Source organism: Macaca mulatta, chromosome 5 (assembly GCF_049350105.2).
Source record: "Macaca mulatta isolate MMU2019108-1 chromosome 5, T2T-MMU8v2.0, whole genome shotgun sequence".
In the NCBI taxonomy this organism is placed as follows: Eukaryota; Metazoa; Chordata; class Mammalia; order Primates; family Cercopithecidae; genus Macaca; species Macaca mulatta.
This window is the reverse complement of record NC_133410.1, coordinates 160271440-160299336: the sequence shown is the minus strand read 5'-3', so window position 1 is coordinate 160299336 and position 27897 is coordinate 160271440. Positions and strand designations below refer to the sequence as shown.

General features: G+C 47.4%; 1 protein-coding gene across 2 annotated transcripts in view; it reads left to right on the top strand.

Moving 5' to 3' along the window:
• GATB (glutamyl-tRNA amidotransferase subunit B) overlaps positions 1-26345 on the top strand; it is an 84983-nt gene extending 58638 nt beyond the window's left edge. For both annotated transcript variants that reach the window (XM_001083846.5, XM_001083960.5), the window contains 4 exons: positions 8553-8686; positions 17343-17421; positions 24307-24441; positions 25906-26345. In XM_001083846.5, the coding sequence (XP_001083846.2) occupies positions 8553-8686; positions 17343-17421; positions 24307-24441; positions 25906-26034 (477 nt within the window). In that variant the 3' untranslated portion in view covers positions 26035-26345. The remainder of the gene's footprint in view (positions 1-8552; positions 8687-17342; positions 17422-24306; positions 24442-25905) is intronic.
• The last annotated feature ends 1552 nt before the right edge of the window (positions 26346-27897 follow it).

Genomic DNA, 27897 nt, shown 5'->3' with positions numbered 1-27897 from the left:
CCATCCATGTTGTTGCAAAAGACATGATTCCATCTTTTTTATAGCTGAATAACATTTCATTGTGTAGATATACCACAACTTCTTTATCCAGTCATCCGTTGATGGACACTTACGTTGATTCCATATCTTTACTGTTGTGACTAGTGCTGTGATAAACATTTGCATGCAGGTATCTTTTTTAAATGATGATTTCTTTTCCTTTAGCTAGATGCCCAGTAGTGGGATTGCTGGATTGAATGGTAGCTCTATTTGTAGTTCTCTTTTTGTTTGTTTGTTTTTGTTACTTAGTTTTTATTTCATAATCATAAACTTAACTAGTATTTGTAGTTCTTTAAGGAACCTCCATACTGTTTTCCATAGAGGCTGTACTAATTTACATTCCCAGCAACAGTATATAAGCATTTCCTTTTCTCTACATGACCTCATTTGTAAAGATTAAAGAATAGAAATGTTGAAGCTGAAATCCAGGCATTCGGATTCTGAAAAACGAGAGATTCTAATAGCATAACAAGTTTTTCTCGGAGTCAATATATCAGTAGTCGTTATTATAATAGAATGATCAGAATTATATGCGTGTGCATTATTCTTAGCAAAATCCTCCCCAGCTGGTATCCATGGGGCATCTCTTCCTAAACCCTGTGCTTGACTTCACTCAGAGAACACAAAAGCATTGTAGCCATTTGCCTAAGCAGCCTAGAAAAGGCTGCCTGCTTCTAGCATGCTCTGCAAGTCACATTGTACCACTTTTTAATCTATCCTTACAGCAACCCTCTGAGGCAGGGACTGCTGCTCTCCCCATTTACAAGTAGGGAAATGTAACCTCCCCGGTGCAGTAACTTCCCCAAGCCCATGTTGGAGCCACGTTCAGAGCATGCTGACTTCAAGGCCCAATCTCTTCATTCCTAAGCCCTGCTGCCCACTTGCTTATGAAATGTACTATAATGTCAAACAGAAATAATGTTTTTAGTTAATTGCTGTTGGTGGTCACTTTTGTTTCATTAGCGGAGAAAGTAGAGTTTTTACTTTTGTTAACGTTCATGCCACTAGCGTTTTGTTCTGCACAGTCACAGAACATAGATTCATTTAAAAGTTGTTACCACTCCTATTGGTTTTTAAGATGCCAGACTGCCCTATAAATAAACATAAAGCGCCATCCACTGAATTTAGTGAAAATCAGTCAACGCCAATGAAAAGCAGAAATCATGTCTATTTTCCAAGTGGAAAAATAAAGTTAGAAGACAAGTAATATAAGCTGTCCTCTGCAGCTTTATTTATTGTGTTTCTTAAACCTGCTGCTGGAGGTACTTGAGTCCTGTCTGAATCATTGGGAAGTTCCAGGCACAGTGACTCACACCTGTAATCCGAGCACTTTGGAAGGCCAAGGTAAGAGGATCCCTTTTGGCCAGGATTTCGAGACCAGTTTGGGCAACAACATAGTGAGACCCCTGTCTCTACAAAAAAAAAATGTTTTTTAATTAGCCAGCCATGGTGGCACACACCTGTAGTCCCAGCTACTTGGGAGGCTGAGGTGGGAGGCTTGCTTGAGCCCAGGAATTTGAGGCTGTAGCAAGCTGTGGTCGTGCACTGCAGTGCAACCTGGGCAATAGAGAGAGACCCTGTCTCTAAAATTTAAAAAAAGAAAAAAGAATCTGAAAAGTGTCTCCACGTAGGGCAGAGTTTGTGGCTTGATTTTGCCTGGTGCCTCCTGTCCTTCAAGCCTGGCATGTAATGGGCACTTGGTAGGAAGCAGAGATGAGCTCACAGGGCCCTGGCTGTGCATGAAGTCAGTAGATGGGAAGATCTGAAGCTCATCTGTGGGAGATTTCAGTGGAGGAAGCCAGAGCATCCCGAGTTGAGTGTTTTTTTGAGGGCCTGCCACCCTGACTACAGTGCCAGATGCTAGTTCCAAATGTCAGTGCTTCAGCTTTTCCACGTCTCTCCGGAGCAGCCCTACAGGGCATGGAGTTAAAACACTGACTCGGGGACAGACACCCTTGATTCCACATCTGACCTCTGACACTTTGGAGCTGGGAGGGCTCTGCAGGGTAACCGGAGCTGTTTCCCTCCCCAGCTGAAAGAGGGGGTGATGACTCACTTACCCCGAAGATGACAGACACAGCCACATCTTCACTGAATCTAAAAAAGCCTAAATACAGCCAAGCAGACTCCAAAGAATATGCCACCAGGGACAAGAGTGTTGACACCAAGCAACACGCTAAAATGGTTCTTTGAGAGCCACGAAAGGCAGGGTTGTAGAAAAATCCAGCATGGCCCCAGCGAGACTGTAGAAGATGTGCTTGCGAGCCCTCGAGTCAGCACCCTGGGCTGCCGTAGGCTTGTGTTTGTCTTTATAGTCAGCCTCAGGATGTGTCATCTTACTTACAACTTCATTCTCTCCAGCTGGTTCTTCCACTTTTAAAATCATAATCCTTTGTTTCTGACATCATGGAAAAGGTGAAGGTGTCGCCAAGGGACAAAGAAACAGAAAAGATATGACTACAACTGGTTGTTAAGTGGATTGTTTTTCAAGAATTTTCCATTAAGTGGCTGGTAAACTAGAAATGACCAGGTTTGCTTTCTGGATGAATTGCCTATAAAATAATTTCCCATGATAAATATCTATATATCCCATATGTAATACTTTAAAGCTAATAGTATCTAAAACCATATTGACTGGTTTTAGACTGGCCAGACTTACTGAGGTGCAAAGTAACTCACCTTCTAACTACTGTTGAAGGAAAATCCATTTGGCCAACATCGTCAGGCACCATATTTCATCTCCGTGCAATTTTCAAAATTGATTTTACTCTTCATTTTATAAAAATTGCATCCAGAGCTTGCTAGCTTAAGGGTGCTTTTACAGTGACTCTATACACTAGAAAAGTAACCAAGTTTTGTTCTGGTAAAGTTGAATAAAAAGATGTATCATCTAACTCTACTTCTGTAAAACCAGCGGTTCATTTCTTTTGGATGCAAGGGATGAGGAGCTTTCAGAGGGGAAGAAGCTCTAGGCTCAGAGCCATGTGACCCCTCAGGATCCTGCCCAGTAGGGAGACAGTGCAGGGAGGAGTGCCAGCCTTGGGGACCCACAGGGGTTCTGTCCCCAACCCATCCCAAAGCCCAATTTCCTGTGGAATAATTTCCTTTTCAGGATAAATACATATTATTTCAGGTTTCAGGCAGATCTTGGAGGAAGGGAGCAAATCCTCACTGCCTCTGTTACTGTTTCTAAGCTCCAGCCAGAAAGCTCCTATTGAGCAACTCAGGTTCCTTCCACATGGGGACAATTTGGCAGTGGTGGTGTTTGGCGCACTGGAATGTGACTACAATTGGAATTGATTTCTTGACAACACACTGCCTGTGTCCCATTCGTGCAGATACAGCCTTTTAGCTGTGCCGGTCTGCTGTCAGCTTGTAGTACCTGAATTTGGATTTTGATTATTCGGGGGAAGTTGTTATTCCCAAATTGGTTTCCTTCAGCATCTCCCCTCGAGTTACTGCATCTCAGAGGATGTAAGGTCATTTTCACGTTAGTCTGAATATCCCCTGAATGGAACTGGTGCCTGAGTTGAACTCACAATCTGTCTACTTTCCGGCTTTGCTGTGAACATAGCACAAGTGAAATGGTTGGGACCAAAGGTTTGCTCAGATTGTAGCGGCTCCCAAGCCCTGCTGGGGAAATGACCCAGGAATAACAATCGTGGGGACCAGAACAGGGCCCTGGACCCCTAGTTGTATGTTGCTTGGGAGAACACACCCGTGGTGTTTGTGGGTCCATTTCAGAGCCTCTGCAGATCCCTGTATTCTTGCCAGCAGCAGTGGAGGTCCTGCATTGTTCTAGCTTTCTCCTGACACTCTCGAAGGGGTGGTCGTGTTTCCTGTGCCAGCCTCACACCACCAATTAACTTCCTTTTGTTTTCTCCACTGACGAGGCCTCTCTAAATGAGTAATTTTTCTGTTCACAGGAGCACTCGCGGAAAGATTTTTGCAGAGGCTTCTTGTTTCTGTGAAAAGCGGAAGGGGCACCAATTCACATCACCCACCCAAGCCACCGCCCCACTGAACATTCTAGTCCTTAGCCTTGTCCTGACGCCTGCTTTCTGGCTGAGAGCCATCACTGTCCTGGGCCTCTTTGCTTCATTGCCATCCCCAGCACTAGCATTTGGTCTTATTTTCAGGGCCATTTTTTTACATAGCTGTTGTATTTGAGTTTTGTTGTTCTCACTTTGTAGGAATGACCAAATCCACAGGAATAATGACACAGCAGGGCCTGCGTTGATTCGCAGGTGATGAGCCTCCTCCAGCGTCTGCACACATGCTCAGCAGCTGCTCACCCCAGCACCCCGCTGCACAGGGGACGGATGCAATTCCAGTGTGTGCCTCTGCAAAATGACACCTTGTGACATGGGAGAGCCTTGTCCAGTGGAAACCCCTGTGGTTCCATCTGCAGATGCAGAGCCTCTGTGTAGTCAGCAGCTCCCATCACAGGCATGACCTGCCCAGTTAGGTAGGAGTTACTCTATTAGAGGAATTAGAATGCAATAATAAATAAAATACAATATGCTTAATACCAAACCAGTATGAGAAATAACAGGATTTGTCCTGATCAGGATTGTGCAGTGTCCAGGTCTGGGTGTGCTCACAGGACCTCTTCTGGGGCAGCAGTAGCGTGGGGAGGGGATGCAGAGGCAAGGCAGGGGGCGGGAGAGGGGCAGAGGAGCTCTGGCCGCCCTCCGTCCCCAGGGCCCAGCATGGTCTGTGCGGTGGGCGTGCAGCTGTCTTCCTTCCTGGTCTGGGAACGGGTGTGTGTCGTGCCACAGCTGAGTGCCACGTAGCCTAGGTGTACACTGGCAAAGGCAGAAAGTAAACCTGCCATTTTCTCCTTCTGATTTCAAAGTTAATTTCCTTGCAACATTTTTAATACGTTAAGAACCTTTGAACAGCTGGCAGCTCTCAAATAGAATAATGGAAGTGTGGGACAGCGCTTTCTTCAGATGAGCTGGCTGCCTCCCATTGTGCCTGGCACTCCTAGGTGCTGGTTTCAGTCCCCAGGCAGGCAAAGACCATGCCCTTTCCTTCCTCAAAGGCAGAGCCACGCAGAGGTTAAAAGCAAAACTGCAGAGGTTGGTCCTAGTTCTGGTGCTCTCTTGCTGTGGGACCTCAAGCAAGTTAGTGCCTCGTGTCCTCATCTGTAAAAGTCCTGAGAGTGCTGAGCTCAGACGGTTGGTGCTGGGATGAACTGAGGTAATGTGGAGAGTGTGTAGACGGTGCCTGGCGCCCGTCACCGCTGCTGCTGTAACTCTGGTTATCACTGTCCTCAGCAGCAGCGGCGGCCTCACGCAGCCACCCACAGGGCCCGGTGCTGAGCTCTGTGTCTAGCACATATTCAGTAGATACTCTTGAGCACCTCTGACTAGCCCAGAATGGTTCATCTGGGGTCCCTTGTAGCTGTCGGAACACTCCCTGTCACATAACCAGCTGTTCCTCAACTTGATTGCATTCTTCTGGGCTGCTTTTTCTTCTCCGAGTCTGCCACTGGGCAGCTGGCTCTATCAGGTTTCCTTCTCGTAAATAAATATAGTCCACCTCATTTCTGGCCTATCATCAGCTTCACAGGGTGTGTGACTTAGAACAAGAAATGCAGTTGAGAAATCAGCCTTCATTGTATTCCAACTGGAACGTCTTCCAGCATTTGCATTTGATCATCTCTGAAGGTGGGATACGGAAGACGGCTTCAAGGCAGGTTGCTCCCAGGGCCTAGTGCAGGGTAGAAAGGTTCCTTCCCTGAGCAGGCAGTGGCGGTGAGCAGGTCCCTCTGCTTTGCCTCACACCAGCATTGATCACCTGACTAATCATTAGTAATCAAGGATTCCTGTTAACGTCTGAGAGGCGGAGCTGGCCGTGGCTCTGGGTGTAAGTCAGTGCTTTGGGAAATTTGATTAAAACGTGAAAAAGATGTTTCCCAGTCATAGAGCTGTGTAGATTGTCAGGTATTATACAAAAGACAGGACCAGTCATGCCTGCTGCTTTAGCCATCTGAAGGAACAGTTAGAGTCGCAGTCAGCCAGGGGACTGGGCTGTCTGTGTCGCCGAAGTTGCAGTTCTGTCGCATGTAGGGTAGATTGATCCCGAGGCGAGTGCTTGCTTGTGGCTTTTGAGGAGGACGTTAAAGGTCCGCTACTGCCGTGGCCTTTCTGCATTGCTCTTCATATGATTTTTATGTAAGGGAATTACCGGCTCACTGTTTTTCTGAGAAAACCAGATGGCTGCACTGACATGTTCACCAGAGACTTCCGAGATTCGTGCCAGGCTTATTAGCATTTGCCAATCTCATGGAAAAACTAAGAAGACGAGGAAACTAGATGTGTGTGTTTCTTCCCTGAGAAGCGGCTTCTGCTATGAAAAGCAGAGCGGGCAGCCCATGTGCAGCTTTTATTGATCCATCATTCCCTGGGTGGCTGCGGCTCAGCCTCCTTCAGCCCCGCTCCCTATAGCTCACCCTATCACCACCACAGATTTTCCTGTCTGCTTTAAATTGTGGACTGAAACCATGTATCCCCTAGTGAAGTACAGTTCCAGCTCAGAGAGGCTTTATCACAGCACTGACATGAAAAGACAAACAGAAATCTGACTTGCCGTGTTATCCATCCAATAAAAAAACCACCCAAGGGTAGAGGAATAGATATTCATCACGTCCCAGCAACTCAGCCAAGCCTGTGAGTCTGTGAGTTTAAGTGCAATATTTCTAGGTGGATTTAGAAAACTCTTTCCCTGGCAAAGCAAAGAGTTCTCCTGACAGCTCGTTTTACCAGTGGGCCAGCCTGTCTGGGTTAGAACAAAGGGAATTCTGCCCGTCTGATTTGGGCCAGATAGCAGTTTTCTGCTTCCCCAGTGATTTGTGTACTCTTGTGGAAGTTTGAATACTTTTCCATAAGTTAAGCACAACTTCCTCTTCATGCTGCCTGGCTCTGCCTTTATCTGTAGTCAAGCCTGGGCTGCCGAGGTGGCCTCTGCCCTGGTTTAGCATGAGCAGAATAATAGCACTGGCTTGAAAAGAGATTCAAGAGATGATTACAGGATTATTCAGTAGGCTTGTCACCAGAGAATTTATCTGTTACAAAGAACATGTAGGGTTTTTTGTTACGGAATTTCTGCTGTGCCTGTGTGTATGTTCCAGCAGCTACAATAGCTACACTCGGAGAGCACTTTTGGTAGTATATCTTGCTTCTTCCCAGTATCTCATTTTTTCCAGAAGGTTCTTTTGGTTAAGGAAGGGTCTCTGAAAGGCGCATGGGTAGGAGCCTTAGGTGCAGTGTGAACTTAAAAGGAACATTTCAAAAAAAGTGTAGTTTGATTTGAATTTCTGTGGGTAAGGGAAATCTGCTACTTAAAATGTATATCCTCTGAATTTGGAAATTTCAGCCTTCCCTTTCTGAGCAGCACAGTTTTTATTTTTCTTATTGAAATAGTAGGACTTAGCTAAATTTCTTGATTGTGTCAAATCTATCTGAGCTGGCAGCAAGCTGTAGTATAGAATGTGGTAGGTGCCTCAGGGCTGATCATATGCGTAGTTGTAGTATTTAAAGGTGAACATGGTATGATAAGAATGCGTGCTCGTGTGTGATTTCCAACACACGTACATGCTGACGGGAGACCCCAATGCCGTCTGCTGATGTTAGGTTGGTGCAAAATTACTTTTGCACCAGCCTAACACCGAGCATCTGCCGTGGCCCACATGGACTTAGCTGTAGCTATTCCTTTAAAAAGGAGAGCACAGCCCTGACTAGTGGGGCTGACAGTCCAGAGGGGGAGAAGTGGTACAGTCTTGATGGAACAAGTCTCCAGCTGATCATTTTCCCAGAACACGATGAGAGGCAGGGCCTGTTGTACCTGGCTCAGCTCAGAAGGCTGGGAGGCTGCTGCCCCATCTACCTGTTATTAAGTGGCCTAAGTGGGTGACATGTGTCCCTGTTCTCCCTCATTTTGAAAACATTTCAGAACCATTCCTGTCTACTTCTTGTCATGATGTGAAGATCAGTACAAGTATGATCCACTTTTGATTTTTCACAGGTAGAATATTCTGTTTGTTCTTTCTTTATTTTGTTTTGTTTGTTACCCTCTTTTCTAGCAATTACTAGGACTTCAGCAGAGGACAGGCCTGGAAAGAGAAGGGGCATTAAAGTCAGGCCAAACATTTTAGGCCTAGTTTACAGCTCAGGGATGGAGACTGTGGGTTACACACAGCAGACACAGAGAAAGCAAGTGAGTTTGGAGGATGTGGAGTTTTACCATCCCTCTGGCCTGCAAAGTCGGGGCTCTCTAAAATGCGTTTATCCTTTTGAGAAAATGCTATGTAAATGCACAGTGACAGTAGTAGAATAGTTGTCATTAGCTGAAAGTGATCAGAATTTTCTGGTGACATCTCAGGGTTTAGCAAAGAAAAAGTGGCTGTCTCAGAGGAGGCAAAGGGTGACAGTTTCAGATTTGCCTTCAGAATGCTGATCTTTCATTTTTGGGAAGGCTTTATGTAATTTTCTTTTTTTTTCTAACAGAACGAAGTCGGCCTACTGGAGTTCTTCCAAAATGTGATAAAAGAAACTAGGGCAGAGCCAAAAAAGGTGACTAGTTGGGTCCTCAACACTTTTCTGGGCTATTTAAAGCAACAGAACCTCGCTGTCAGTGAGAGGTGAGTGAGGTCTGGGATTTCTTTCTTCCTTTGTGATGTGCCCTGTCCAGAAGCACTGGAAATAGGGCAGGTCCATTTTCTGGCTCCCCCTGTTCTCCCTTAGGATATCCTGACATGACACAAACATCCCCTGTGGATTCCACATGCTAAATATGTTCTCTAGCCCATGTAAAAATATGTTTATTCCTTCAGATCTGTGACTGTCCACTGTGTCCTTCACACTGTGTGGGAGGCTGGGGGCACGAAGATGAACGAGACAAACATTTACAAACTCATGGAGGATACGGATCTGTGAGGAGGCAGCCACCCCTGGGTGATCCTGTCACTCCAGAGGCACGCACGGGGTGCTGGGAATGCACAGAAAGGGGGGCTGAACGGACGCTGGGGAACCAACCAGGGTTCCCCTCGGGAGGGCGTGTTTGAGCCATGCCCTGAAGACTAGGGAGAATCGCCCCACAGTGGGAGGGACAGATCGTGCAGACAAAGCAGAGTGGTGTGCAGCTCAGAGACCAGCAGGCAGAGCAGGCTCAGGAATGCCAGAAGCTGCAGGGGCCTGAGGCAGGCAGGTGGGAATGGTAGGGACAGAGCTGCAGAGATGACCAAGGGCCGCCTGGAGAACTGTGTCTGCCTTTATCACCAGCTCTTGTAGCCATAGACTACAAGCTCATGCCAGTTTCACACTGAGGAAGTGCAGTGTGGCTCACTCAGCTCAGGCCACTATACCAGCATTCCACAGACTGAGTGGCTTCAGCAACATGTCTTTCCATGATTTTGGAGGTGGGGAAGGTCCAGGATCCGGGTGCCAGCTGACACAGTCCTGGGTGAAGCCCGCTGCCTGGCTCACAGATGTCCTCACATGGCAGGCAGAAGTGGAGGGGTGAGACAGGAAGGGGGGAGGGAGAGGAGGCCCTCCAGTCCCTTCTTACAGGAGCCCCATTCCCACCATGGGGACCATACCCTCGTGACCTCTTCTAGACCTCATTACTCCTCCGGGGCCCCATCCCCTAAAACCATCGCGCTTCAGTATAGGAATTTGGGGTGGGACACAAATATTCAGTGTCTGAGAGCAGACTGGAAGCAGGAATTGCATTTGGGAACCTCCTTCAGGAATGCGGATGAGAAATGCCCCAGGCCTGAGCCAAGGTGGCTGCGGCTGGGCTGAAGTGAGCTAGGCCAAGTTGAGAGCAATTATCTCAACTGGCACAGCTTCCAGATTTCTTGCTTGGGCAGAGGTGAAACAGAGGGCAGGCTTTTTCAGTGCAGGAGGAGCTAAAGGAAGAGGAATAAACTTCATAGGCCGGGGGTGAGGGAAGATGCCATATTCCATTTCAGACGTGCTGACTTCGAGCTGCCTGCGGGCCAGACATTCCCCTCACGAGGCTAACCAGTAGGCAAGATCTATGAATCTGCAGCTGATAAGATCTTGGAGAGGTTTGCAGTTGAGAGTTCTCATTGGTTCATTATTCAGCTCGTGTTCACTTAGCCTCTGCTGTGTGCTAAGCCCTGTACCCAGCATGAGAAGCACAGTTCCCGGACAGATGCTGGCCCTGAATCAAAGGACAGGCAGCCTTGAAGCTGGTGGCTGCAGCCAGTGATGGGGGTGCTCTGAGAGGGGAAGAAGGTAGCAGCTAAGCTAAGAGCTGAGGAAAGGATGAGCAGGGACAGGCCAAGGTTGACGGGGAAAAGTTCCAGACGTGGGGAACAGCACGTGGAAAAATCTGAGGTGAGTCTGGGCATGAGAGTTTGGGGAATCCAGGGACACAGCACAGTGTAAGTGGAACATGGACTTAGCAGCGTCTGTACTTGAAGCTGTTGGACAGATGAGAACTTTCAGGGAGAGTGCAACGTGCCAGGGTGGCTGGGGAACAAACCTGAGGCTCTCTAGCCTTTAACTGGGAAGCATGGGCAGAGAAGAAGGAAATGGAGGCGCGATGGCACAGAAGTAGAAGGAAAACCAGGAAACCGGGCGGGGACTGGTGACACAGAAGCCAAGGGAAAAGCAAGTTTGAAGAAGGAAAGAATGGGCAGTAGGTGTCACTGTGGGGCATCAGGAAGAGAGTTCCCAGGGGCACATAGGCAGGCAGGTAGCAGGGCCCTTGCAAGCTCCCTGGGGCAGGGGGAGTCCAGGCGGGGTGGGTGTGTCATTGTCTCAGCAGCATCCCGGGGAGTGAAGACAGACAGATATTGACAAATAACTCCCAACAGCTGTTTGCTCAAAAAGGTTAACTTTAGATGGTGTCAACTCCATGTTCAGCCGCTGGCTAGGAAGGCACACATCCCTGTGTTAGGGTGGCCCGGGTGCGAGTTCCCTTCCCGACGCAGCTGCTCTGACCTTCAGTTTCCTCACTGTAAAATTAAAATGGCAGGACCGGCCTCAGAGAGCTTTTCAGGGGAAAATTCACAGTACAGGCACATGTGGGCCTCAGTGTCAGCCACCTTCTCTTTGCCAGGGTGTGCTAAATGCCAAAGCACCTGCCACTGTCCTGAAGTCCTGTGGCATCTGCTGCCTCTTTGTCTTTTTGTTTTGTTTTGTTTTGTTTTTTAGACAGCGTCTCACCCTGTCACCCAGGCTAGAGTGCAGTGGCACAATCTCTGCTCACTACAACCTCTGACTCCCAGTTTCAAGCAATTCTCGAGTCAGCCTACTGAGTAGCTGAGATTACAAGCGCCCGCCACCACACCCAGCTAATTTTTATATTTTTTTAGTAGAGACAGGGTTTCACCATGTTGGCCAGGCTGGTCTCGAACTCCTGACCTCAAGTGATCCGTCCGCCTTGGCCTCCCAAAGTGCTGGTGTGAGCCACTGCACCCGTCCTGCCTCTTGGTCTTTCATCCCTGTCCTCCCGGGCTTGGCCTCTCCTTTCAGAAATTCTGCTGTTTATATTGAAAATACTGTGGCCATTCTGTGGAGGCAGGAGTTTATGGACGGGATACAGCTCTACCAGAGCCTTCAAGGCTGGACGGGATTTGGTGAGGTAGAGGGCAGTGCCTACCTGGAGCCCAGGTGCAGGAACGGCAAAGAACTGGCATGACTGGGAAGGAGAGGAGCGTAGCTGGCAGGAGCAGAGGGTGGAAAGCGGCCAAGAGCTGTGGCTGTGTGCAGAGCCAGAGCTGAGCCGGAAGCCTCTGGAGAACCAGGGGAATTCAGCCGTGAACTCATCAGGTGCAGAGCCCCGCCCTGCGGTGTGTGGGGATGACCAGGACCCGGTTCTAGCCCCACAGGTGCTGTCAGCCTCCTGGGGAAGACCACAACTTGTGCATAATTTTAATTCAAGGCGGGATGGGATGCTTTCAGTGTTAGAAGTAAACACAGTGCAGTGGGAACAGAGAGGAGGGAGATTCACACTAGCCAGAAGATTCCAGGAAAGCTCCAAGAAGATGAGGTGTTTGTGCTTCTGGAGGAAATAGAAATGCCTTAGCTTTAAACTTACAGTTTTTCTATGTTGTTGGTTAAAATGTATGGAATTGCTGAACTTTAGTCTTGGAAGAGACCTTAGGGATCTTCAGCTTTTTCATTTAGCAGATGAGCAAACGGAGGCCCTAGGAGATGAGGTGACTTGCCTCAGATGGCACAGCCACAAAAACTGGAAGCCAAGTTGCCTGGCTTGTGATCAACAACTTTATATGTAGGTCTGTGAAATTAGGAGTTTAACAACCATTTTGGTGGCCTCTAAAGGAGCTGAGAGATAAATTAGCCTGTTGAGTGAACCTGGAGCCCCTGGTATTTACCCAAGCAGTTCATAAGCACTAAAGTTTTAAGAACCTGAAGGGTACCCAATTCTAAATAAAAGTAAGCTTGGTTGTTCCAAAATCAAGTAGAGGAAGCAGGCAACAGTTCTGTTTTACAGTTTAAATGGAACAGGGACTGAGAAGCCAAAACCAAACCATAGCAGCTCTTTTCCTACACAGTTCAAAGAATGTTTAGCTGGACTGATATACTAGGCTACCCATAGAGCAAACATTACTGAACAGCCTCAGCTACTAGGGCTAATGTTCCCAGAGCTTAAAAGGACAGTAGCTGCAAAACTAGCTAGAGTCTCATAGTGACACCCAGGCAGGGAACACTCTGGAGATCGAATTGGTAGAGAATGATTATGTGAATTAGCATTCATCTTTAAAGGCCTCTCAGAAGGCTGATGTTTGAAGGGTCCAACCTCTTGTTGAACTTGGCTTTTTAATTGAGTATATTGCTTTGAAAGGATGGTTTACAATTTCTGAATTATGAGTAACAGATTTGGTTTAGTTAAGGAAGTGGACATTGTAGATTTCCTGACCAAGTATTTTGTGGTCAGATTAGGCAGGTACAGCTCTCCAGTTGTCCAAGCCAGCTGAGTGCCCCAGTGTTTCAGGTGAGCTGCGGGCAACAATTCCTGAGCACTGGAGCAGGGAAGGATTTTAAACCAAGAAGGGACTGGAGGCGAGAGGAAGATGTGTCCCACAGCATGAAATGTAGGCTAGCATCCAACGATGGGCTGCAGGCATTGGAAACCTGTTGAGCTCACTGTGGCCAGACCCACAGCAAGTCAGAAGTGGTGGTGCTGGGAGTGCAGAGGGCAGGATGGCTGTGATTAATGTTTGGAAGGATCACTAGGATCTGGTAAGAAGGTACTAGATTTTTCAGGGAGTAGGTAATGAATAAAGCAAAGATAACATGATAATCTGCACTCTGGTACCTAGAAGCATGGTGCTGTCACCATTCGAGACAGAAGGTGGGTGTTGGGAAATGCAGAGGAGCTGGTCTGTGAGGAAGACAAGTTTGGTTTAGAAAAAGGATTGGGAAACTATAGCATGTCAGCCTCTGGCCTGTTTCTGTAGAGCGTGTGACTAAGAATTGCTTTTACCCTTGTTAAGACAAAGAAGCATATGTGACAGAGGGCACTCACCAAGCCTCAAATATGCACACTCTAGCTCTTTCCAGAAGTTTGCCGTCCTGGTTTAGAGCACATTGTCTGGGTGTGAACGGGCCTCTCAGGAGGTGGTTGAAGTCAGCCAGGGAGAGAAACAGGACCTGAGGCAGCAGCAGCAGCCCTGGGCATCCTCCTCACGACTAGGGGTCAAGTCAGAGGACCCAGCAAGAGGGCACCGGAGCCACCTGGGCATGAACTGCAAGGAGCAGCAGAGGGACAGGCAAGGAAGAGGAGGAGATTCCAGAGGCCCAAGAAGGGGGTTTCACCAGGAACTTTCGGTGCAGCCCCAGGAGTCAGGGCACAGCGGATGAGGAGAAGCTGAACGTTTGGCCACAAGCGACGGGGGTGATTTTTAAGAGAAGAGCTTCTGTAGAGGGGTGGGCACAGAATCCAGATGGCATGTGCTTCCTCAGGGTAGCTAGTAGCCACTGGTGCTAGATCCTTATTGTTAAAATAAGGCAAGAAACTGGGCAGACGCAAGTGACTGCAAGGTCAGCCAAAGGCATTGTCAAGATAGGGAAGATGGGAGCATTTGTGAAGCTGTGAGATTCAAGCCACAGGACACAGGAAACCAGCATCTTTGGTTCGGAGGAGTGGCAAGTGTGGGGTTCTGAGCGGGGGTGGAGGGGTTGTCTGATGGAAGAAGAGGAGGAGAGTGCCCTAGAAAATACTCAGCTGTGGCTCAGCTGATGTCCTTGTGAAATGGGAGGTGAGGGCATGTGCAGAGGAGGGGAGCAGGAAGGGGGCTGCATGGAACGGGTGCTTGGTGGGGCACCAGCTAGGGGCACCGTGAAATCCTCGAGGTGAACACAGAATCCTTATGCGCAGCAAGTACCTCCTAGAGGCCCAAGTCCCAGTGTCTTCCTTCTTGCATCGTATTTTAACAGAAGCAGAGAAGGTGGACTTTGGGCCTGAGATAAGCTTGGGGATTGGGACAGGCAGCACGGTTCATGGGGTGTCGGGGGTGGTTGTAGAAGCATCAGCGTGTCTGCTCTCATCGTCCAAGCTGTAGACGGAGCTGTGATTCCTGAATGAGCTCTGAGGGACTGGACAAATTGTGGAGCTTTGAAAGAGCCCCTTTCCCCTCCTCTGTCAATCCGCGGCCTCAGAGAATGGGAGGGAAGAGAGCAGCACGCAGAGCTGAAGGCCACAGTGTCAGTTTCTTCTTCAGTGGAGACGCATTCACTGTCCGGAAACCAGTATTACCTGACAGCAGCAAATTAGTAGCCTGTGCTGCTGCTGCCATTGCGTGTCGAGTCTGAGGGTTTATTTATTTAGCTGATGTTGGGGTCTTTCAGGGTCGGTGTGACAGGTACTGATCTTTGTCATCATGTGACTCAAGTTTAGCCCTGGCATATGTGGAATTAGCGTGTGCAGTCTGCCAGACACCCTGTGGGTGTGAGGAAGCCTGTGACACAAACATGATGACCTACTGTGTGACAGGCATTGTAGGGACAGAAAGGTGATGGAGAGATCCCAAGTGTGATTACGTCAGTGGAGAGATTCTGTAGTCTAAATTTATGACCCAACTGATGAATTAAGGTCCTTAGATGAACTTCTCAAAGGTGACATTATTTTTGGTTATTTTGTGTTCCTCTTCCGTCCCTCTCCCACCCCCAGGTCTTTTACGTCATTGCTGTGGTCTGAATGTTCGGATCCTCCCCCAAATTCCTAATCCCGACCCCTAAGGTGACGGTATGAGGAAAGGGAACCTTCGGTGGACGATTAGGTCATGAGGGAGGGGCCTTTATGAATGGGATTAGCTGCCTCATCAGAGAAACTTCTGAGAGCTCCCTCACTCCTTCCACCACGTGGGGACACAGCAAGAAGGTGCCACCTGTGAGAAAGTGGACCCTCACTAGACATGGACTCTTCTGGCGCCTTCATCTTGGACTTCACAGCCTCCAGAGCAGAAATACAGTTCCCATGGTTTATAAGCCACGCCGTCTCTGGTACTGACCTGTTAGAGCAGCCCAGACAGACCAAGGCAATCAACTCGTATAGGGCTAGGGACCTTACCTTTGCACGTTGAAGAAATCCAGTTCCACCTCAGTGCTTATCATGGGTTCTACACACAGTCTGCATTCTAAGATAATGGGCCATGGTATTTTCTAGGATTGCAGAACATCCAAGCAACCCATGCTTTTAGAAAAACCGGCCTTCCTTTTACTTGTCAGTAGAGGTAGGAGGTTTATGAGTGTGTTTAGCAGCCTCTGCCCCTCCTCCTTTTGCGGTTTAATCAGGGTGGTTCACAGATGTTCTGAATACCAGTTTAGTAACACCAGATATTCTCCAAACCTAAGTTTCACTTGGAATTGCCTTTTAGTCATACTTTGGGATCAATAGACACTTAAAGGACGATGGGCCGCCTCAGTACATCAGCCGTTTTAAGTGGACAGCCCCAGTAGGGTTTCACTGCCCTTGAGTTAGAGTACAGTACGTCACCTGGTTCACACGCACTCCATTGGTTTGGAGTCCGGGAAATCGGCACAGGGACTAAGCTGTAGTTTCCTTTGTATTTTCTAAGCGCATCCAAAGAAACTAATTGTGCATGATGGGAACCCAGACTTAAATAGAAGGTGTTTTCAAGTGGCATGAAGCATTTCAGAAGCCCTCATTTACACAGTGTAACACTAATGTGCTATTGATGTCATTCCTACGTTTTTAAAACCATTCCCCAGATGATCTCAGACAGCATTTCATGAGCCTAGTTGCTGTGTATATAGGTTGAGTATCCCTAACCTGGAAATCCAAACTGCTTTAAAATCTAAAACTTTTTGAGCATTGATGATGATGCGCCAAGGAAATGCTCATTGGAGCATTTCAGATTTTAGACTTTCAGATTAGGGATGCTAAACTGGCAAGTATAATGCAGATATTCCCAAATCCAAAAATATCCAAAATTGGAAACGCTTCTGGTCCCAAGCATTTCAGATGAGGTATACTCAACCTGTATTTAGAAGTCAGAAAACCATACATTTTAAAAGAAATAGTTTGTAATTCACTGTTGTCTTTCCCATAATTTAGGCACTCACCCCTACCATTAATTCACCTTAAAGTGAATTAATGATACTTCACTGTTTCACTATGCTTGGTTGCCCCTGACCTTTTATACCATAGGATATTGGCCAATAAGTCACATCCTAGAAATATAGGTATAGTGGATTCTAGGCCCTTCTGCGTCCAGAAAGCTGTGTGAGCCTGGAGAAGAGAGTATGTATCAGGTTCCCGAGGACGGATGAGGATGTGGCTGGTAGTCACTGTGTTCCCTTGCAGAAAATCTCTTACAATTTAAAGGAATTTATATTTGCACAGAAACACTCAGAAACGTGACTTTGTTAGCTGTTTTTTGTGGTTTTTTTAAAATAATTTTTAGGTGATCTTTCAGTTGAAAATATTTAATTACTGGAGTTTGTTTTCCCTTTCCTGTTGTGGTTCATGAATTTTGCAGCCACCTCCTTTTCTTGACTAATTGCACTGAGCAGTTGTCTGTTGCTACAACTTCTGCCAAACAGCTGTTATTGTTGAGTGGTTAAAGAAAGAACACTAGTCACAAAAATTTGTTACATCCTAAGATATAAAACAAATAAGTAAAATAAAAGGGAGCCCAGCTGGCCTGCTGCTTTCACCCCTAGGTGTGGGTCTGATATTTACACCCAAGAGAGCAAGTGTTCTGATTCTGAACAGCCGTTCATGGATGCCCTGACAGTGTGCGATGTAAATGTGTTTTCTTTTTTGGGGGCCGCCAGTCCTGTCACACCCTCTGCACTCGCTGAGCTTCTTGATCTGCTGGACAGCAGAACGATTTCTTCAGCAGCAGCTAAACAGGTATGTCCACGTTCCCTACAGCTTCTGACTGCGCCACTGTCCCGAGAAATGTTTTCTGTGACACCCAAATGCCATCACTGAGTGACTTTCATCATGGACGTATTAAATGCTTGTAGTGATGTTTAATGCTGAACGGTAGAAACATTTCATTTAGCAAGGATATGAAGCCAATATGTGCAATGCAGGCAGTTTGCTTCTCGTCATCATTGCTAACCTGGGGAAATAATCTTGCCCTGAACATCTCCCCCTGACATGTCTCCCCTAGCCCTTTTACACCTGAGCACTTTCCCTCATGCCCAAGGCAGCCTCAGCTCAGCTCTCAGCCTGCCTGGGGCTCTTGTCCCGCCCCCCACTGCCTCCCAGCCAGTCCCAGGGCCTGCCTTGTCCCTCCTGCATGGTTGCCCTCGGAGAGTCTGTCCTCAGCAAGGAGGGTGAAGTCAGACTGCACTTTGTAGATAAAATGTTACGGACATGCCCAGTGTGTGAAAACTCAGAAAAATAGCATCATCCTAAGCAGCCTTTTGTCTGTCTGTCCCTCTGCCTAAGTGCTGGGAGGGCGAAAGACGCGTGGAATTCAGAAAATTCTTACAAATACATACCCAAAGGGCCGGGCACGGTGGCTCACGTCTGTAATCCCAGCACTTTGGGAGGCTGAGGCAGGTGGATCACGAGGTCAGGAGTTCGAGACCAGCCTGGTCAACATGACAAAACCCCGTCTCTACTAAAAATACAAAAATTAGCTGGGTGTAGTGGCAGGTACCTGTAATCCCAGCTACTTGGGAGGCTGATACAGGAGAATCGCTTCAACTGGGGAGGTGGAGGTTGCAGTGAGCCGAGATCACACCACTGCACTCCAGCCTGGGTGACAGAGCGAGACTCCGTCTCAAAAAACCAAAGAAAACAAAACATAACCAGAAAGATAAAGAACACCGAGGCGGCTGCCTCATCTCAGCTTCAGAGATTGCAGCTGTCAATGCTTCAGCGAGGAGTTTAATGTTATTTTAATGGTGCCTTTTGCATGTAACGTTTATCTGCACCGACAGTAGTGGCAGGTTACAAAGGGAGGCTTGGGGAAGGTGGCTGCTTTGGGATAATTATGAGGTACCATGGCGCACACACCGGGCTGGGTGCTGTGGAACTGGAGACAGGACTAATAAAGGCTCTGTTTACCCACCTCGAGTGAGGCTGTCAACTACAGGGACCTCACCGCGTTTAGGAAAGGCTCTTGCTTGTCTGGATGTCAGGGGAATACAAACGTTTATGACAATGCACAGCAGCTGCAGGAAGATTAGATGGCCTGAGGGCAGAAAACTCTCTCTCTATGTATATATCACTATATATATACACACATGATATATATATATATAGAAGAACACATGAATTATTGCATGTGAAATGAAAGAAGGAAAAAACCTTCCCCTTTTCCTACCCATCCTGCCCCAAAGCACAACAAAACAAAACACCTAGTGCGGTGAATTAAGATAGTTCCAGTAAGAAGAAATGGAAAATGTTGGAAGACGCTGACAGCTGGGTTCAGATGTAGGGACGCTTTCAGATTTTGTCAGCTTCCAGCATGTTTAAAGGAGGTGGCTTCTGTGGGGCAGTCAAGTGAAAACACAAGTCTGGCGAGAAGGGCGTCTAGTGTGTGTTGCTCAAGGGGGTCCTCCTTATGTATCATTGCCTTGGGGTTTGTTTGGTTTTCTACCTTTTGTTTTCTCTTTTTAGGAAATTACTGATTTTCTGGGGGAAAGTAGTATATTTGATTATAAAAAATATAAGTAATGCAGAAAAACCAAGATTCTGAGGTTCTACCACCTTGAAATAACTACCTTTAATATTAGATGAACATCATGAAGGAAGAAGGTAGGAGGGAGGAACGAAGGATAGCAATAAAGACTTTCAAAAACTGAAATTATAGTGTACTTTTTTATTTCTTATTATTAATTATATAGTGTCCTGAACATTTTATCTGGATATTTTATGTATTTATTGATTTTGTAGTATTTATTTATTTTTATTTTATCTGGACATTTTATGAAAAGTCCATCTGTGTTGCGGCACGCATCAGTCTTTCACCCCTTTTTAGGGCTAAATGGGGCCACTTGTCTGCTGAGCCCCTCCACCATTGTATGGACACACGCTCCATTTTGTCTGTCTGTTCGTCAGCTGATGGACATCTGAGTTGTTTCCATATTTTGGCTATTAGGAATAATGCAGCCTTGAACATTCATGTACAAGTTTTTGCACGTAGGCTGGGTGTATACCTATAGGAATGGAATTTCTGGGTCATATGCTAATGCTGTTTCATTCACATTATGAGGACATGCCAGACTATATTCTAAAATGGCCGCACCGTCTTGCAGCCTCTCCTGCAGTGTGCGAGGGTTCCAGTTGCTCCATGTCCTCACCAGCACTTGTTGTTGTCCATCTTTTTGATTCTCTAGCCATCCTAGTGGGTGTGAAGTCGTATCTCACTGTGGATTTGATTTGCATCCCCATAATCTGTTGAGAATATTTTTGTCTCTTATTTTTATAGTGTACTTTTTTAAAAAAGAAAAAATATGTTGCAGTTATTGTTTTTCCAAATTTAAAAGAAGAATCCAAGCATGGCTTGGGTTTTAGAAAGCTGTGAGCGAGAACAGAGACTCTCTGATCCTACTGGTTATTGGTGTTCCTCTGGCAGAACTGGAAGAGGCTCCTTTAAGTGATTAGATGACCAGGGGATAAGGAAGAAAGGTGACTGAGTGACTGACTCCTAGGGATGACAGACACGCAGAAAGAAGAATCCTGATTCTTCTGAGAGCAGAATTCTGAATTCCAAAGAACTTCCCACTTTGTGCTCTAATTGGTTATGAATCTGCCTTTCTCTGCCTGTCTCTTACCCTCTTCCTTGGGCATTATCTTCATTCCGTCTGCTTTTCACGGCACCCTCCTCCCGTGTCCTGCCAATGCTCCCGAGATTTACAAACCTCATCCCTTCAGCACCCCAGAGCCAGGGGAGTTAAGAGGTTGCTGCCACGAAGCAGCCCTGTTCTTCAGAATCAGAAATAGAAGCTGGGAAATTATATATAATCACAAGCAGTTATCTCCTGGTAACTGTAGACAAAAGCATCCCGTGTGCCCCTCACAAGACCCAGGCTGCGTATTGAAGTGGCAGGTGGCACCCTGTCTCCTCCCCTCACTAAAGACGGGGTCAGCTTGGACACATCAGACTCCCAAACTGTCAGAGTCACAGCTAACCTGAAAACAGCCTCCCAGGATTCCCAAGCCTCTTGTGACTCGCCCTGGATGTTGTCCAGAAGGCTGGTCAGTCATGGTTCAAGGGAAATTGTATGGGGTGTAGGTGCATCTCCTTCGTGCACGTCTGAAACAGATGCAGATGATCCAGCATGCCCTGAGGATCGTCCAGTTAACGTTTCTGGCAAGACCCAGCTGAATTGGGTGCCACAGAGATGGAAATCACATTTATCACACAAGCGTTCCATAGTAACCAATCTCTCGTCTACTTTGGGGTCTGCTTTAAAGAGAAATCGCCAAAAACCTTTCAATGTACAAAACGTTATATATCACGCACCAAAGCTGCATTACAGATGACTAGATGTCTTTTCCTCTCTTTTAGTGCTTTCGTTATCTGCACAGTTTATTGGGCCCCACTTTCTTAGGGGCTTGGGTTGATGTTTGTGCCTTTCTAGAAAAGTAACCTTTCATAATACTTGCCTTTGACCAAAAAGGGGACTCCTTTCTCTGGAACTGTCACAGCTCCTTCCCTGCCATGTCCCTTGAACGCGTCTTTCCTCCGTATCCTGACCTTGGAAACCCAGGACAGGCAGGGAGAGGCTAGAGGCTTGTGTGCTTGCCTTTTCAGGATACTTCAAAAATAGCTTTAGCTAGAAACAGTTGGGTGGCAGTTAAGAGGGTGTGTAAAGTCAGTCTTCAGGGAACCAAAGGCTGAGTCTCTGCCCCATGTGTCAGAGCTGGCTTCAGCGTCTGTGTGTGATGGGGAGTTCCCAGCTTGCGTTACCCAGTACTCCTGGTTGGCCATTTATTAACACAGAGGACCAGCACTGTGCTAGAAATTCCTTGTTACGTCTATCTGTCTTGGGTAGGCAGCAGCAGGGCCTGGGAGCTGTGCTCCTGGCTAGAAACAGTTGCACTTGGATATCACTTCTCAGGGTGTGATTAAACACTGACAAAAGCTGAGGATTTATGCTGCAGCACAGGGCTCGGCTGCCATAGAGGCCACTCTGTGAGTGTCAAGAGGGCCAGGAGCAGGAGAGTCTGGCCTGGAGACAGGGTCCCGCCACTATCGCCCAGAGGCTCCCACCCTCCTGGACTCCAGCCAGGAGTGCACAATCCTTGTCTTAAATAGGATTGAGCAGAGGATGGGACAACCAGCGTCTGTTGTATAAGCCCAAGGGGCTGGGGACTGGGAGCCTCGACTGGCCACTGCACTAATTTGTGGAGTTAACTAACATTATGTGTTCTAACTCTGGGAGGGAAGAACATTTCAGCCACCGGGCTCCCATGGTTCCAGGAGGCTGCTGAATGATGTTTCTCTAGCGTCACTGCTTGGTACCCCCACCCCGCCTGGCCCTCCTTCTCGGGGAGCAGCCAGCCTCTGTGTTTGAAGGCATCTGTCCTAGCGGTGCACTGCTTCTCCTTCTGAATGGTGTGATTGGAAGTGATCCCCAAGCACCCCGCCACTCTTGTGCTTATTTTGGCCCAGGCAAATCCAGCCATCTTTGGGTCCCGTCAGGCAGAGGCTGGCTCGCTGGCCGGCATGCTCAGGGTCTGCTGTGTGCTTCAGCAGCTACCACAGGCGCAGAGAAATCGCCTGCGCTGTGTCTGCAGAGGCAGACCCAGGAGTGGCCCCGCCCACTTCCAGGCACAGGCTGCTCGTCAGTCCACCTGGTTTTCCTGGAGGAAGCTGCTGCACAGACTTTTCATGAGCAAGTCCTTACAGGCGGTTTCTGTTTTGAGCCAGGTTTTCAGCTAGGAGCTTTTTTGGGAGTCTGTGCAGATGAACAAAATCAACACTGGTCAAAGTCTAGATATCTATGAGAAGGGGATAATTAATTAAATTATGATAAATACATCTGATGGATACTAGATCTTTTTATTAAGAAAGTACTTCTGTGATAAATGCAAAAAAGCAGGACACAAACTGAATATATGTTATGATCACAAGTATGTTACAAAACAGAAAGAAAAAGATGGGAAGGAAAAACACCAAAATACTAACATTGGTTTTCTTGAAGAAAGGGGAATTCCAGTGATCTCTTTTGATCTCTCCTGTATTTCCTTATATTTTCTGCAGTGGATGTGTATTAACTTTTATCATTAGAAAATGCATTTTAAAATTTAAGTCCTAGTTCAAAAACTAAACGTGTCAGAGAAAGGGGGCAGACAGACTCCTCAGACTTACAGGGCAGCTCCATGGAATGCCATCCAGGTCCCCAGTGCTTCTGCTGCCAACACTCCACTGATACGCATGTTGAGACTGAGGAAGTTTCTTCCTGCTTCTGTGCCCCCTTCTCCCGATGGTTTCCTCATTGTCAGGCCACGTACGTATCTGCTGAATTGAGTTGGAGGCGTGTGCGTTCTATATTTTTCTAAGAGTAGGGCCAGGCTTTTCCTGAGCAGTCGGGCAGCGGCAGAGGGGTGCCCTGTGGGGAGCTTACCCAGGACCTGCCAAGCACACCTCCTTGGCCACCGTCAGGGCACACGTTCCGAGGCACCAGGCTGGAGGTGCAGCGCCTGTCCCAGCGGTGATAAGTATTTGTGGTTTGTTTTGATTCAGATTGGGGAAGACTTTGAGCCCTGCTGAGACTCAGCATCTCTCTTTTATTTGCTTTGCTGTTCGTGCTAATTATGGAAGAGTTGTTTTTCCAGAAGGAATGGCTCCTGGTTGGCCCAATCTCAGCCACCAAGATAACAGGGAATGTTCAGTGTTCAGTCATGACTGTGGGCTGGATGGAGGTGGCACCGGCAGGAGACCAACAGAGGAAGCCCTCCTCCCTGCCCCCAGTTCTGGCTTTCGCTAGAAGACAAGAGGAATGAGGAAAACAGCTACCCTGGGAAATGCCTTCCTTGAAAATGGTTTCCTTTTTCTCGGGTTTGATGAGTTTGGGGATTTGTTGTTGTCATTTTTTAAGTAGAAAAATATACCGACCATTAGCGTTCATTATCCTAGTCTGATTTGGATCCGGCTCTACCTGTAGGAGATGAATGTGGTAGGCCAGGAGGCCCCTGTGGATTCTAATTTATGTTTTCAGTTGTTTGCCATTTTGTATCTTCATTATGGGGCTACTTTCCTGCCCCTCTAAAGTCATCTTTCCCAGCAGGCTGTTTCTGGACTTTATTTAGTACTGTGGTTACCTCCTGCAGGCTGTGTGGCCCCATCCTTCACCAAAATGTCACCTCAATTAATTCAGTGGCCATGAGACAGATCCATCACTGGCCCTCCGATTCCCGTCAGCAGGCGCCCATGAGTGATGGGCATCTCCGCGCCTCCCGCGGCCCCCCTCCCGTGTGAAGTCAGCTGGGCAGGACTCACCATCCGTCTGGGCACGGGGGCACCTGGCTGGCCCGAGTCCTCTCATACCCTGTGCTGAGGGAGACGTCAGCCTCAGGAGGAGACCCCAGGCGCGTTCATTCCACCTAGCTGGCCTTGTTCCCCAGCCCTGCTCTCAGGGATGCCTCAGGAGAGCCAAGGCCCTGGCAGGGCAGCCAGGCGCCCTTTCCCTTCGGGCCAGGCCTAGGCAGCGGGGTCTTAATTGAATCTGCTCATTCCCACCCTAGTTCTACACAGCACGGCAGTGCAAATGGAGCTGGCAGAAGAGCTGACTTCTCATTTCTCTTTCCTCTCCCTTCTCTGGCCCGTAGGTGTTTGAGGAACTGTGGAAGAGGGAAGGCAAGACTCCAGGGCAGATTGTTTCAGAAAAGCAGCTTGAACTGATGGAGGACCGGGGGGCACTGGAGCAGCTCTGCCACTCCATGATGGAGGCCCATCCTCAAGTGGTGACTATCTCGGGCGGGGGAGAGGGTCAGAGCCACCTGCAGAGCCAGCCCCAGGACACGCCCAAGAGCCTCGCCATCACTCTCTGTGGCAGCCCAGAGGCTCTTCCTAAGAATGACTGGCCCAGTTTCATCTACAATTCCCTCATTGTCATCTTTTTATTTAAGGTCAGAAGAGATGAAATAGGTAGATATTGGAAAAACACAACTTCTTTTCCTATAAGGAGGATACCACCCCTGGAGTTTACTCTCCATGGAGGTGTAATTTAAAAGGGTGTCAGCAAGCTCACGAAATCCAAGCTGTGACCTCCCAGGTGTGTCGCCCTCTCCCAGGGTCGGCATTTCGAATCTGGTGTGGTTAGCGCTACTTCCTAAGGACCTCCCAGTAAGGAACCAGCAGGTGTGCCTGCAGATCAAGGAGAGTACAGGAACTTCGGCTTCATGCTTCTAAGAAGTGGGAAGAAAGGCAGAAGGGAAAAGTATTTATAAATTGTGGAGAAAATCCCTGACAGGAGCATGGCTGAAAACCAGGTCATTTTGTGTTCTTAGCACAGCACAAGACAGAAAAGCTAAAACAAGTGGCATCCCTTCCTCCCCAAGTCTTATCGTATTGTCTAGAGATACTTTTCAGTGGGGAAAAAAATTGTGAGCCACTTTCTCAGAATAATACCCACCCACCCATCAGCTTCCCGGGGACACTTACAGCTCTGTAGAGAGCCCTCGATAAGGAAAGTGAGCCTGCACCGGGCCTCAGCAGCCTCGTCTTCCTGCCTCATCTGTGGTGACTGATAAAGACGTGCTAGTAGTTTCAGGCTTGTTCTGCGGGACTTGAGTGCAGATCCTCATGTCATTGCCCTTGGAGATGCTGCAGAGCAGGAGGTCGTGCGGTGGCCCTAACAGTCAGTGGCTATTTGATAAGAATTCAGTGCCTCCTGGCTTCCTCACTCCCCCCACCCACACAGCACACTCCCCCGACCCAGTGCTCCGGAAGACTTAGCCAGTGTGTAGATCTGCTTTCTGATAAAGGGATCTTCGTGGTGGGGAGCACGGGGAGAAGGAAAGCCGCACATTTCAGCTGAACGTCACTGAGAATCAGACAGGTCTCCTCACTGATTAGATGCAGTGATTCATCTCAGAGAGATTATCCCTCCCCAGACTCAGTATCCTCCGGTCATTGTGGCATCCCAGAGGAGAGGGCCCTGCCTCCCACGTGCCAGCTTCTCTGGCTTTCAGCAATCACTTCTTGCTCATTTTAATCAGAAAGCAGAGTAGCAAAAATCTCCTTTGACAGGAGCCTAGAAACCTACTCAGAAGTTAGGCCCCTCCCCTTTTTCTGTTCTTCATTTTTATATCTAATACTAGTGGAAATAAGCGGAATTTAATTTTCAGTAAACGTAAGCCTTAGTTTGGGATTTGGGGGCATGAGTCTCTTCATTTTCTCCTCTTAAGTAATTTCTGTCTTTCTAGGTAATGGATTTGAAGAAGGGAAACCCCAGAGCTATAAATAAACTGATTGGGTTGGTCCGGAAAGCGACCCAAAGCCGAGCAGATCCAGCCATGATAAAGGAGATCCTGGAGAAGAAGCTGTCTTCGTGAGATGTTTGGGGTCCCCATGCCCAAGGGAGAACAGTGCAGCCTGACTGGCAGCAGGATCCTGTGAAAGCTGACGCCCATGTGCCCTGTCAGTCCCTGTCCCGAGCCACAGCTGTGGCGTTATATATCACCAGTGTTCTCACCCTCTGGGCCCTGTGCCTGGAGGTGCCTCCACAGCCAACCGGCAGCCACCCCCGCCTGCTTCATCCACATCAGGAGGGTCCGGTGATGGCTGTAGCAGTGGTTAAGGAGTAACACCTTCTTGTATTAAGGAATTTTAAACTAAATAAAATGTTATGTTAGAGATACTGTTACCCATTCTAAGAAAACTTTTCATTCTGCAGTTCCTTCAACAAATATTTTTGAGCAACTCCTAAGGGCCAGCCATTGTCGTAGGTGGTGGGCATTAGCAGTGGTCAAGAGAGACTGTAATTTGGATATACTGTTTTCAGACCTAAACACAGGTTAACAAAGATGAAAACACAACCAAATAAACTGGCACGGTATAAACACACATTTGTTTAAGGATGTCTCAAGAGGGTGGGAAAGGAGGATATTATTAGAATTAATCAACCTATTGACTGAATAGAAGTGATACTGCCTGTTCAACTCCCTACCCATCCCAGAAGGCGCAGGTCTGAGAATAAATGAATTTTAAAAAGTAAATTTTCAAATAAATTTAATCAATAAAATATATACTGAAATATCACATAAAAATTAACTTACACTTCAAAGATTGTGCAGTTGACAACTCTCCCCAACTCCCCCAACCCTCAGGCCAAACAAGATAAAAAGAAACAAGAAAAAAGTTGTAACATGAAATTGACTTGTTTTGCTTGGAAATAAGATTATAAATTAGTAAATCACAATCTTGACCTTTCACGATAATGGTGGTGCGCTGCAGGCATGACAATGAAGGTGGGACTGTCTGCACCCCTGTGCTTGTGACACATACTGTTCTCTCCACTGCACCGGAGCACACCTTCATTCGGTATATGCCTTTGTTACCTCTGACTCACGTCCTTAAAGACCAGTTTTGCAAATGTTGTTTTTTAAAAGCGTACTTGTCAAAACCGTGATGTAAGAGAAGAAAATCCTTGGAGGCCTTGATTTGAAGCTGTGAACCTGTAGCCTACCAAGGACAGTACAAATATTCCCGTTTTGAACGCTGCTCCAGAAGCAGCTGAGGAACTAGAAAAAAGTGGACACCCCTCCATCACCAATTCAGCGACTCATGCTTCCTGGCTTGTACAGTTGCTCAGGACTTCCCTGAGAGTGATGAGAACGGGGCCCCTCTTCCCCAGCCCAAAAGGTAGGCAGAGAAAGGTAACCAGTTGTGTGGTTCATTTTGGACAGGCATGAGGAGGTGACTTAAAAAAAAAAAATCTTTTAAAAGAATTAGTGACAGAATTTTAAGAGACTATGTGACCTTACCCTGGAAGCCAGGTGCCCCGCATCCTGTTGCGGTCCAGAAAACTACTGGGTCTAAAGTAACATGATTTTCACTACACCTCTCTACAAGAGAGTAAGGCTGAATCAGTTCTCTCCTCGCTCTGCAAGTCTCTGAATTACAAATGGGCAAAGGTGGTCTGAGACTAGGGTCTGACAGGATCTTTATTTTGTAAGAAAGGATAAGGTTCAGTTTCGTTTTATAAATTCCATTTTCACCAAAAGTTCCGGCTTCTTGGTGACTAAACCTTACAGAAAGTATCAAAGATCTTTCCAGACCATTTAAAATTAAGGGCTTACTTAAAAGAGGGTGCAGCCAGATACAGACACTTCAGCAAAACTATTATGTCAAGTGAAAACCGCAAAGAGGAAGATGCCGTTGTTAAAGCCCTTGATTTGCTCAGGCTGATTCTCATT